Consider the following 13,590-nt stretch of genomic DNA (forward strand, 5'->3'; position numbering starts at 1 on the left):
ACAGACAAATGTGTGGAAGTGACATTAGAACCCATGACCTTCTGACTCCAAGGCCTGGGCTCTATTCACTAGGCCAGCAGCTTCTTGGTCCGCATTTGAAGAGGAAAAATAATTTGTGTCATGAAACATTCCTTACCTACATTTCTCAAGCACTTCACAGTGACAGCAAAACCCTTTGTACGTGGCAGGAGATGATATTTGAGTTTAGGCAGACCTTTAGCCTCAGCTACCTGCATACTGATCTGGTGTTTCTGTTCTGTGAACCTTGTGCCCTCGCAATGAATCAGGAACTGAAAGCAAGAGAAGGCTGCAATTAGAAATCATTCCCCAGGTGGGGATCTTAACATGAGGACAGGAGATAAACGAAAATGAATCACATTTTAGAACACTTCCAGTTCCACCCAGAAGTGAACTAAAATTCGGTCCGTTCTCGTTCCCGGGGGAGCAATGGAATGTGACTGGATCCTGATCCCTTTCTCCCTTTCTCTTCATCAGGGACCCATTTCCTGTGAAGGAACGAGCAGTACAGCAACGGAACAAGTAATTGGGGTTCAGTCACATCCTGCTGCCCACAGATGACTCACTGTCTCACTTGAAGGAAAGCACCAAACTTGTCTAGTGATGTTGGCCTCCTGAGAGAGTGGTCAGGATGCTGCTGGTGCCTGCAAAATACTTAGGAGTCCAGGATGGAAGAGTCAGTCAATCAAGCAATGGTATTTTCTGAGCATTTACTCTTGTGCACAGCACTGTACTTAGTGCTTGGAAGAGAACAATAGAGTTGGTAGACACGATCCCTGCTTTCAAGGAGCTTTCAATTTACTGGGACTTTAGATGGTCAAGCTTGACTGTGTCATTCGTTAAGGACGGAAAAGGCAGTAAGTGAAGCAACGGTATTTACTGAGCACTTACTCTGTGCAGAGCACTATACATAGCACTTGGAAGAGTACAATACAATAAAGCTGGGAGTCACAATCCCTGCTCTCAAGGACCTTACTATCTAGTTGGTCTTTAGGTGGTCAAACACAGCTGTGTCATTTGTTAAGCTCAGGGGATGCAGGCAGAGGGAAACTCTACTAAGGATCTTCCAACCCAGAAAAAGGGTAGGAAGGGAGGAGAGGCAGGTCCTGCAGAGATGAAATAGGATCCATTCACACAGTAAAGAGAAGAGTGAAAGGGAAAGCTTCTCATCCGGACAGAATGGAGCAATTAGGCTTGCCCAGGGAATAATAATAATAATAAATAATAATTATAAGGGGTACTTGTTAAGTGCTTACTATCTGCCATGCATTGATCTAAGTGCTGGGATAGATACAAGTTAATCAGGTTGGACACAAGACCCACATGGGGCTCACACTCTTAATCCCATTTTACAGATGTGGTAACAGGCTCAGAGAATTTATGTGACTTGCCCAAGGTCACACAGGACACTTGTGGCAGAGCCAGGATTAGAATGTTCCTTTGGAGCTAAAAAGAAGTCAGGGTTGGCATTACAGTCTCTGGACTGTAGGCTCAATATGGACAGGGAATGTGTCTGTTTGTTGTTCTACTGTACTCTCCCAAGGGCTTAGTCCAGTCCTCTGCACACAGTAAGCGCTCAATAAATACATATGACTGACTGACATTATGAAGGCTGCACTGGGCTGGCTGTTGGGGAAGGACCCCAAGAGGAAACCACACTCCCTCCCCATCACCACCTCTTACCCAGAAGTTCTCGGGGTAATCCCGAAGATTGAGCAAGGCTTTCATGACCGTCCGCCGGTCCTCGTCCCATTTGCGGGTACAGAAGACAATTTCCAGGAAATACCACATCCAGCCAATCAGAGGGACATAGGAAAGCTCTTTCTTCGCAAGCACTTTGGAACTCTGAAACAGACGGGGTTGGGGGAGAGGGCGGCAAGACAAGAGAGTCACATTTTCAGCAGAGCTAGTCTGATAACACTGAAGGACCACATTCGGTTTGTCTGGGAGGGGTCTGTTGTGCCCCGTGATCACTGCCAAGGCAATAGAAATCCTACCCCATGCCCTCGCTGTGCCCCATTCCCTTTAAGATGACCAGAACATCACATTTTCGAAGAAGGGAACTGTTCGGGGATTGTCTACATCACCAACACTACTGATGATAATCCTGGGTTCTAATCCTGGCTCTTCTACTTTCCTGTTGTGTGATCCTGGGAAAGTCACTTCACTTCTCTGTGCCTCAGTTACCTCATCTGTAAAATGGGAATTAAGACTGTGACCCCAATGTGGGACAGGGACTGTGTCCAACCAATTAGTTTGTATCCACCCCAGTGCTAAGCACAGTGCCTGGCACCTAGTAAGTGGTTAACCAATTCCACAATTATCATTAATAATTATTAGTATAACATAATAATAATACATATGGAATTGGTTAACTACTTACTAGATGCCAAGCACTATGTTAAGTAGAATCAGATCAAAAACCATCCACCTTGGCTCTCACACATGGAGAGCAAGTATATTAGCCACACTACCTTAGGAAGGAAGTGTGACGATATGCACCGTCAATTTAGCTGGGTTGGTTCTAGGACCATGAATGAGGGGAAGACAGGATTGGGAGTGTTAGGCTAGGCCTGAGAGTGTCTTTGAAGCCTGTCACAAATCAGAGTACAAAGGCCTTAGATAAAGCCTCAATATGGGCTTATGAGTTGTAAGAGTGTATAAATCAAAGGCTACTTTGTTCTACCTAGGACACACAAATGACATAATTCAGTTTTTCTCAAGAGTCTTTTCAATCTTCCCTCTTCCACCTCCACTGCCAAGAGGAAAACACTGCAACTCACCAAGCTACCAGGAAAAGCTCAGGAGACTCAAAAGCAAATGAGCGTTGTTCCACAATTAGTCATGACCACATGGGACTTGTCCCAACATGAATGAGGCAACATAGCTTTCTAAGAACTCATGGTTACCAGTATTTTTTATCATCATTAATAATGATAATAGTAGTATTTGTTAATACAGCGCCAGTGCCAGGCACTGTACTAAGCTTTGGGTTGGACCCAGTCCCTATCCCTCATGGGGCTCACAGTCTTAATCCCCATTTTACAGTTGAGGTAATTGAGGCACAGAGAGTAAAATGACTTGACCAAGGCCACACGGTCGAGAAGTGGTGGAGTCAGCATTAGAACCCATGACCTCCTGACTCTCAGGCCCATGCTCTATCCATTATGCTATACTCCTTCCCTTATCATTATTATTATCATTTATTTATTATTAATAAAACCCAAGCAAACCTGTTCCATTTGTCTGAGTCAAATGGAAGGCATTAGCATTGTTACTCTATAAGGAATCATCCCTTCCACCTCACATGGACTTTTCCCCAGTTTGGCTGCAAGTCTGACCTGGAGGGGGAGGGGGGCCGGGGAGGTGATAGTAGAGGCAGCAGGGAATACTTTAGTTCTCTTGACTCCTAACTTTCTCTCAGGTTGATACCTGGCCCACCACTGCCTCTACCATCAAAACTCTACAGTCTTCATTTGTTTCTGAACAATATGACTGAAAACATACTACATCATGGCATACTTTGTGCCCATAATATATTGGGGGTCCTCTGCTTTCCTTGATGTACAGTACTTTCTCAGCTGGGCAAGTTGTCTTAACCAGGAGATCTGGTTGAATGATAGATGTGGAAAAATTCTACCCAGTTCTTCAATCAATGCCATTTTTTGATGGCTTACTGAGTGCAGAGCACTGTTCTAAGCACTTGGGAGAGTATGGTACATTAGCGATGGTAGTCATATTCCCTTCCCACAAGGAACTTACATGCTCCGTTACTGAACTGGCATTCCTAGGAAGTTGTATCCTTAGCACTGGTGAAATAGACTCTAGAAAATTTTAGACCCCAAACTAACTCGAGCATTTCCAATGACATTCTTGGCTTGGGTTACAGGATTCTTTGAACCCCAATGGAATTTGAGGATCACATAACAATAACAGCTTGCCACAATGCTTTAATTTTGTATTGTCCCAAGGAGTCACCAGTTTAAACTATCATCTCTGTCAATGTCCCAAACAGATTGGCTGATGAAGCATCCCTTAAAGGGAATCAAATCCACTTTTTAATTGACAGAGTATTTACTGCCAGAATAGCAAAAATTCACATACAAAGGGCCCGGATTATGGGAGATTTAAAGCACGTGCAACTATGGGAGCGGAAACGTAAAACTTAAATGACTCGATTCCGTCAGTAAGAGATCAGGTGAGACGGGGAGGGCCAGGAGCTCACCTCCTTCAGGAGGCCTTCCTAGACTGCGCCCCCCTTTTCCTCTGCTCCCCCCACATCGCCCCAACTCCCTCCCTCTGCTCTACCCCACTTCCTTCCCAACACTTGTGTATATATGTACGTCTACTATTCTATTTATTTTGTTAATGATGTGTATATGTCTATAATTCTATTTATTGCTATTGATGCTATTGACGCCTGTCTACTTTCATTCAATCGTATTTATTGAGCACTTACTGTGTGCAGAGCACTGTACTAAGCGCTTGGGAAGTACAAGTTGGAGACATATAGAGACGGTCCCTACCCAACAGTGGGCTCACAGTCTAGAAGGGGGAGACAGAGAACAAAACAAAACATATTAACAAAATAAAATAAATAAAATAAATATGTACAAATAAAATAAATAGAGTAATACGTACAAACATATATACATATATACAGGTGCTGTGGGGAGGGGAAGGGGGCAAGGCGGGGGGATGGGGAGAGGGAGGAAGGGGAAAAAAAACAAAACAAAACTTGTTTTGTTTTGTTGTCTGTCTCCCACCTTCTAGACTGTGAGCCCATCGTTGGGTAGGGATTGTCTCTATCTGTTGCCGAACTGTATTTCCAAGCGCTTAGTACAGTGCTCTGAATGCAGTCAGCGCTCAATAAAGACGGTGGAATGAATGAAAGAAAATAGGATGACTCGAAATTCAGAAAGGATGTGGAGAAAGGTAGGGGAGGAGCAGTGTGGCCTAGTGACTAGAGCACAAGTCTAGGCATCAGAAGGACCTGAGTTCTCATGAGAAGCATCATGGCTCAGTGAAAAGAGAATGAACTTTGGAGTCAGAGGTCATGGATTCAAATCCCAGCTCCACCAGTCATCAGCTGTGTGAATTTGGGCAAGTAACTTAGCTTCTCTGTGCCTCAGTTACCTCATCTGTAAAATGGGGATTGGGACTGTGAGCCCCATGTGGGATAACCTGATTACCTTGTAACCTCCCCAGTGCTTAGAACAGTGCTTTGCACATAGTAAGTGCTTAATAAACACCATCATTATTATTATTATTATTATTACCCTGGCTCCGCCTCTCATCTGCCATGTGACCTGGGGCAAGTCACTTCCCTGGGCCTCAGTTCCCTCATCTGTAAAATGGGGATTAACACTGAGCCCCATGAGGGACAGGGACTGTGTCCAAACTAATTAATTTGTAATTACCCCAGTGCTTAGAACAGTGCCTGGCACATAGCAAGAGTGTAACAAATACCGCAGTTATTACTATTATTATTGTTATTCTCATTAGGAAGAGGAAATAACTTTGAGTTCATTTTATTGGAATTTCCATCTTCCATCTTCCATTTAGTTTTCAAATGCATATGTCAGGAGAGTAGGGATTGTTCCTATTGACTACTGTACTCTCTCAAGCACTTAGTAGAGGGCTCCACACAATAATGATAATAATAGTATAACAATGATGGTATTTGGTAAGTGCGTACCCAATCCCTGTCCCACATGGGGCTCACATGCTTGACCCCCATTTTGCAGATCAGGGAACAGAGGCCCAGAGAGGTGGAGTGACTTGCCGAAGGTCATAGAGTGGATGAGTAGTGGGGCCGGGGTTGGAATCCAGGTCCTTCTATCTTTCCCCTTGGTTCACAGGTGGTGGTGTCCCTTCTCCCATCTGATTGGCCACCCTTTGCCGAAATTAACCGACCGACTGAGAAGCATTGTGGCTCAGTAGGAAAGAGCACGGGCTTTGGAGTCAGAGGTCATGGGTTCAAATCCCAGATATGCCAATTGTCAGCTGTGTGACTTTGGGCAAGTCACTTAACTTCTCTGTGCCTCAGTTATTACCTCATCTGTAAAATGGGGATTAAGACTGTGAGCCCCACGAGGGACAACCTGATCACCTTGTAACCTCCCCAGCACTTAGAACAGTGCTTTGCACATAGTAAGCACTTAATAAATGCCATTATTATTATTATTATTATTATTATTATTATTATTATTATTGAAGACCTTAGAGAGCCCTTGTTGTCTATCTCCCCCTTCTAGACTGTGAGCCCGTTGATGGGTAGCAACGGTCTCTATATGTTGCTGACATATACTTTCCAAGTGCTTAGTACAGTGCTCTGCACATAGTAAGCGCTCAATAAATATGATTGAATGAATGTATGAATAATCAGGTTTTCTCTTTTTTTGAAAACTCAGAAAGATGGATTTTCATTTTTAAAACTTTGGGATGGTTTTGAACAGGGATTTTGCATGATTCACAGGTACTGTCATCCACATGGTGAGTGTTTCTTCAGCAGTTCGTACACGTGTTCTCACTCCTCAAAATCCTCCACCGGTGGCTTATTCCTCTCTGCAGCAAGCAAAAACTCCTGCCCAACAGCTTTAAAGCATTCAGCCTGCCCTCATCTTTGCTCCTCTCCCACCACATCCCAGCCAAACTACTCATTGTACCTCCATTTTGATGCTCCCACAGTCAACCTCTTGCTCACACCCTTCCTTCTGCTTGGAACTCCCCCTGCCCATCCAGCAGATGACTGCTCTCCCCATCTTCAAAACTCACTAACCTCAATCTCCTTCAAGATGCCTTCCCTGATGAATCTCTCGTCTCCCCACCCTATTTCCCTGTTGTCACTTTCATTCATTAATTCAATCATATTTATTGAGCACTTCCTGTGTGCAGAGCACTGTACTAAGTGCTTGGGAAGTACAAGTTGGCAACATATAGAGACGGTCCCTACCCAACAGCGGGCTCACAGTCTAGAAGGGTGAGACAGACAACAAAACAAAACATATTAACAAAATAAAATAAATAGAAGAGTAAATATGTACAAGTAAAATAGAGTAATAAATCTGTACAAACATATATACAGGTGCTGTGGGGAGGGGAAGGAGGTAGGGCGGGGGGGATGGGGAGGGAGAGAGGAACTTCAGTAGTTCCTGATCACCTCTGAACTGCAATCTTCGCCCACTAAGACCTCACCCCACCCGTCCCAAACCAATGTCACTTAGGTGCATATCTTTAAACTCTGTTTTTTCCCCACAACCTGTACTTTATTTTAGCATCTCACCCGGCCTGCTAGATTGTAAACTACTTAAGGGTAGGGGTTCATTCATTCATTCAATCATATTTATTGAGCGCTTACTGTGTGCAGAGCACTGTACGCTTGGGAAGTACAAGTTGGCAGCATATAGAGACGGTCCCTACCCAACAACAGGCTCACAGTGTAGAAAGGGGAGACAGACAACAAAACAAAACATGTGGACAAGTGTCAAGTCATCAGAACAAATAGAATTAAAGCTAAATGCACATCATTAACAAAAAAATAGAATAGTATGTACAAGTAAAATAAATAGAGTATTAAATCTGTACAAACATATATACAGGTGCTGTGGGGTTGTGTTGACTAACTCCTGTACTCTCCCAAGAGCTGACAACAACTCTCTACAAAGCACAAGTGCTCAATAAATGCTATGATGGGCAAATGACTGAACAAATATTTGCCACAGAAATATCTGTTAGCAACTACAGCCCTGTTAAGGCAATTAGCTTCAATATGGGGTATCGATCAATCCATCGATACAAGCATTTATTGAATACTTACTCTGTGCAGAACACCTTACTAAGAGCTTTGGAGAGAAGAGCATCTGACTCTGGCACCAATCCCAAACCTCGCTATATAGGATATTAGAGTAAGAAGGAGGATGTACACAAAGGATAAACCAACCTATTCCTATATGCCAATTATCTAGACCTTTTAGCAGAGTGGCGTAGGGGATAGAGCCCAGGCCTGGGAGTCAGATGACTTGGGTTCCAATCCTGGCTCTACCACCTGTCTGCTGTGTGACCTTGGGCAAGTCACTTAACTTCTCTGTGCCTCAGTTCCCTCTTCAGCAAATTGGGGATTTTTCTCTCTGTTCTCTCTCCTACTTAGACTGTGAGCTCCATGTAGGACTGCATAGTACTCAACACAGAGTAACTGTATAAAAATACCACAAGTATTATTTTTATAGTGGGGAGAAGGGCGGTTCAACCCCTTATCCCCCTGAAAAAACACTGATGATGCATTTAACCATGACAAAATCTTTCAGCTATCCCAATCCAAAATATAGGTTTGTTCTATGTAGACTCTGACAATGCATCATATAAATGGTTTCAATTTAAATTCATCTAATTGAATTAGGGTTTGTAAACAGACTTAAGTTTTCCTAGATGTTTTCACTTTCCAAATGGATTGTACATCATTAAAAAAATCATTTGTTTTATGATTTCCTTGATTAATCATTTTATTGCTTTTAGAAAGGTGCTATGGGCACACCTCAGCAGGTGCTCTGGTTAGTAGCATGGGGCCACAAAGCTGCTTTCGCAGAATAATAGTCTTTGGTTTGGTGATGTCCAGAATAGGTCCTGATCTCTCCGTTTTGATGGAGGGAAGAGAAACAATGAGATTCAGAGTTGCTAATCTTGATATTGACAGGAAAATCCAGGAAGGGCACATGGGTGAGGGGGTGATACTGGACTTGAAAGGACAACATAAAGGGTAAGATTCTTGAGTGATATATCATAGCTTCCCTTTGTAGAGAAAGTCCATTCAAACAAAAATATCATGGTAGAAGTGCTCTAAAAACACCTGCCTGGGGTGAGGAAAATGATTAAGAAATGATTTAATGAGTTTGGAAAGCTGTAAAAATAGGGTGAGTAATATCCTAACATAAGATGACTAACTAATTCAAGTAGAGATGTGAAGATGTTTTAGGATCAGGACAATACCTTTTCTGGAACAGCTAATCATAGAACCAACAAGACTGTAGACTGCAGCCCTCTAAACTGTAAACTCATTGTGGCAGGAAATGATGATGATGATGGCATTTATTAAGCACTATGTGCAAAGCACTGTTCTAAGCACTGGGGAGGTTACAAGGTGATCAGGTTGTACCATGGGGGGGCTCACAGTCTTAATCAAGACTAATCAAGATTAAGACTGTGAGCCCCCCGTGGGACAACCTGATCACCTTGTAACCTCCCCAGAGCTTAGAACAGTGCTTTGCACATAGTAAGCACTTAATAAATGCCATTATTATTATTATTATTAATCCCCATTTTACAGATGAGGTAACTGAGGCACAGAGTAGTTAAGTGACTTGCCCAAAGTCACACAGCTGACAATTGGCAGAGCCAGGGTTTGAACCCATGACCTGTCTCCAAAGCCCATGCTCTTTCCACTGAGCCACGCTATATTTTACTCTCCCCAGCACTTACTACAGTGCCCCCCACACAGTAAGCCCTCAATAAGGTTTGACTACATAAGAAAGATAATGTACTGCTTATAATTCTAGTAGTGGACTACATCTAGTTCTGGAGATCCAGGTAAAAGAGAAACATAATAATAATAATAATAATAATAATATCTGTTAAGCTTAGTAATAAGGCCCACAACTCAGTGAAATTTAACATGCTTTTTGGGCAAGTAAGAAGAGGGGAAGAAAGGACCCCTCCAAAAAAAGTAAGGAACAAAAACAAAAAAAATCCTAATACAAGACATTCATTTTAGAAAAGGAACCCATGAAAGAATGTGGACCTCAGAGAGGAATCAGCTGTATGGGAGAGTTAAAAAACCAAGCAACTTATTAAAAACCTGAAGGTTTTAAAATGTACCATTTTTATATACTGGTAAAATATGTGCTACAAGAACAAAAAAAAACTAACAGAAACCTCGCATGTCTAACAGTATGGGCAAGAGAGACCACAACCAGCAGGAGAAGCTGCATGGTGTAGTGGCTAGAGCACAGGATAGGGAGTGAGAAGGTCATGGGTTCTAATCCCAGGTCCACCACTTGCCTAATGTGTGACCTTGAGTAAGTCACTTCTCTTCTCTGTACCTCAGTTCCTCATCTGTAAAATGGGGATTGAGACTGTGAGCCCCACACGGGACAACTTGATATGCTTGTATCCTTCCCAGTGCTTAGTACAATGCCTGGCACATAGTAAGCACTTAACAAATACTATTATTATTATTATTAAGAGGGAAAACATCTTTTGAAAATGGAAACTTCAACAGAGGGAAGAGAAGAATGGCGAGTTAGAATCAAAAAAAAAGAAATGAGGCAAGCCAGGAGGTCTTTTTTTATTTTTAAATTATATTTGTAAGGGCATACTATGTGTCAAGCACAAGCACGAGAAGCAGCGTGGCTTAGTGGAAAGAGCATGGGCTTGGGAGTCAGACGTCGTTGGGTCCTAATCCCAGCTCCACCACTTGTCAGGTGTGTGACTTTGGGCAAGTCACTTAGCTTCTCTGTGCCTCAGTTACCTCATCTGTAAAATGGGGATGAAGACTGTGAGCCCCACATGGGACAACCTGCTGACCTTGTATCTACCCCAGCACTTAGAACAGTGCTTGACACATAGTAAGTGCTTCACAAATACCATCATTATTATTATTATTTTAAGTGCTGAGATAGATTCAAGATAATTGGTTTGGACTCAGTCCCTTTCCAGCCTAGGGCTCACAGTCTAAGTCAGTGGGAGAACTGAATTCTCATTTTACAGATGAGATAACTGAGGCACAGAGAAATTAGGTGACTTGCCTAAGGTCACAGAACAGGCAAGTGGCAGAACTGGGATTAGAACCCAAGTCCTCTGACTCCTAGGCCTGTGTTCTTTCCACTAGGCCATGTTCCTTTTCTTCTCTGGTTCTGCATGAACTCCAAATTGGAAAACTAAAGACTCTTCGAATCAAACAGGAGGCTACCTACGGAATCAATGAGACCACTTTAAGAGAAGGGCTTAGAATCTTGCTCTGCACACAGTAAGTGCTCAATAAATATGATTCATTGATGGGTAAATGGTGCACTCACAGATGAAAAGGTGATGGCTGAGAAGCTCAATGAATATTTACCAATGAGGATGTTGTAGAGATTCTTACACCCAAATTACTGGATCAAACTGTGGCCATCACAGGGCGTTTCAGGCCTAAATTACTGATTCAAGTAGGTAGAAATCAATCACCTGAATCGGATGGCACCCACTCAAGCATTCTGAAAGGACTTGGCAGAGAAGTTGTGGAACTCTTGGCGAAAGCTGTAACCTAACTTGTCAAATAGTAATGGTATGTATGCCTGGAAGATTGCTAATCTCACACCCAAACATAAGAAAGGTCCAGATGGAATTTTGGGAATTCATTCATTCATTCATTCATTCAATCGTATTTATTGAGTGCTTACTGTGTTCAGAGCACTGTACTAAGCACTTGGGAAGTGCAAATCGGCAACATATAGAGATGGTTCCTACCCAACAAGTGGCTTACAGTCTAGAAGGGGGAGACAGACAACAAAACAAGTAGAGAGGTGTCAAGACCATCAGAATAAATAGAAGTATAACTATATACACATCATTAATAAAATAGAGTAATAAATAAGTACAAATATACACAAGTGCTGTGGGAAGGGAAAGTGGGCTGGGCAGAGGGAGGTGGGATGATGGGGAGGGGAGGAGGAGAGGAAAAGGGGGGCTCAGTTTGGGAAGGCCTCCTGGAGGAGGTGACCTCTCAATATGGCTTTGAAGGCAGGAAGAGAGCTAGTTTGGCAGATGTGTGGAGGGAGGGCATTAAAGGCCAGAGGTAGGATGTGGGCCAGGGGTCGATGGCGGGACAGGCCAGAATGAGGCACAGTGAGGAGGATAGTGGCAGAGGAGTGGAGTGTGCAGGCTGGGCTGTAGAAGAAGGGAGGTGAGGTAGGAGGGGGCAAGGTGCTGGAGAGCTTTGAAGCTGAGAGTGAGGAGTTTTTGCTTGATTCGAAGGTTGATAGGCAACCACTGGAGATTTTTGAAGAGGGGAATGACATGCCCAGAGTGTTTCTGTAGAAAGGACAGCAGAGTGAAGTACAGACTGAAGCTGGGAGAGACAGGAGGATGGGAGATCAGAAAGGAGGCTGATGCAGTAATCCACTCAGGATAGGATGAGACATTGAACCAGCAAGGTAGCAGTTTTGATGGAGAGGAAAGGGCACATCTTGGCGATGCTGTGGAGATGAGACTGGCAGGTTTTGATAATGGATTGGATGTGTGGGGTGAATGAGAGAGCAGAGTTAAGGAGGACACCAAGGTTGAGGGCCTGTGACACAGGAAAGATGGTAGTGCCATCCACAGTGATGGGAAAGGCAGGGCGAGGACAAGGTTTGAGAGGGAAGATAAGGAGCTCAGTCTTGGACATGCTGAGGTTCAGGTGGTGGGCAGATATCCAGATGGAGATGTCCTGAAGGCAGGAGGAGATACCAGCCTGGAGGGAGGGTGAGAGAAGAGGGTGGAGATGTAGATTTCGGTGTCATCAGCTTACAGATGATGAAGCCGTGGGAGTGAATGAGTTCACCAAGGGAGTGAGTATAGATGAACAACAGAAGGGAACCAAGAACTGACCCTTGAGGAACCCCTACAGTAAAAGGATGGGAGGGAGAGGAGGAGCCCGCGAAGGACCCTGAGAAGGAAAAACCAGTGAGCCTTCCTTCTAAACCTTGCTAATTTGTTGAGTAATAATAATAATAGTAATATTAATGGAAATGGTATTTAAGCATTTATACTATGCTGAGTACTGCTCTAAGCACTGAGGTAGATATAACACAGTCAGATAAGACACAGTCCCTGTTCCACATGGGGTTCAATGGTCTAAGTAATGGGGTGATACTAAGTTTATGATCAATGAGAGAAAGAGCTTGGCCTAGTGGAAAAAGCACAGGATTAGGTGTCCGGAGACCAGGGTTCTAATATGAGCTCCACCACTTGCCTTCTGTGTGACTGTGGGCAAGTCACTCAACCTGTCTGGGCCTCAGATTCCTGTAAAATGGGGAATACTAGCTGTTCCCTCCCATGTGGGAATGGGAGTGTGTCTCATCTGATACTTCAATGCTGAGCAGAGTGCTCGGCATAGAGTAAGCACTACACAAATATTACAATTAGTGTATTATTGTGATTATCAATGAAGACTTAATTAAACAGTGCAAACTTAGTACAGTGGTTGGTAAATAGTACATTAAGGTTTCCCCAAATTAATCTGTTGGGGGAAAAATTCAACATCAATTCTCAAAGAAGAAATTTGTGTCTCAAAAGATTCTCGGTTATGTTATGATTACCAATTTAAGTACGTACCCCACTTGGTGGGGAAAAGCAGCATGGCTTAGCGGATAGAGCACAGGCCTGTGAGTCAGAAGGACCTGTGTTCTAATCCCTACTCTGCCACTTGTCTGTTGTGTGACCTTGGGCATGTCACTTTAGTTCTCTTGTCCTCAGTTACCTCATTACCTGAGATAATGGGGATTAAGAATGTGAGCCCCATGTGGGACAGGGACTGTGTCCAACCTTATTGCTTAG

General features: G+C 43.5%; 1 protein-coding gene across 2 annotated transcripts in view; it reads right to left on the reverse strand.

Annotated features, from left to right (window-relative positions):
* Window positions 1-13,590, reverse strand: part of AGPAT4 (1-acylglycerol-3-phosphate O-acyltransferase 4) — a 167,372-nt gene that overhangs the window by 32,523 nt on the left and 121,259 nt on the right. For both annotated transcript variants that reach the window (XM_038741164.1, XM_038741155.1), the window contains 2 exons: window positions 1,702-1,863; window positions 137-290 (listed from right to left, as the gene is read on the reverse strand). In XM_038741164.1, the coding sequence (XP_038597092.1) occupies window positions 137-290; window positions 1,702-1,863 (316 nt within the window). The remainder of the gene's footprint in view (window positions 1-136; window positions 291-1,701; window positions 1,864-13,590) is intronic.

The sequence above is a fragment of the Tachyglossus aculeatus genome, chromosome 2, assembly GCF_015852505.1.
Source record: "Tachyglossus aculeatus isolate mTacAcu1 chromosome 2, mTacAcu1.pri, whole genome shotgun sequence".
Taxonomy (NCBI): domain Eukaryota; kingdom Metazoa; phylum Chordata; class Mammalia; order Monotremata; family Tachyglossidae; genus Tachyglossus; species Tachyglossus aculeatus.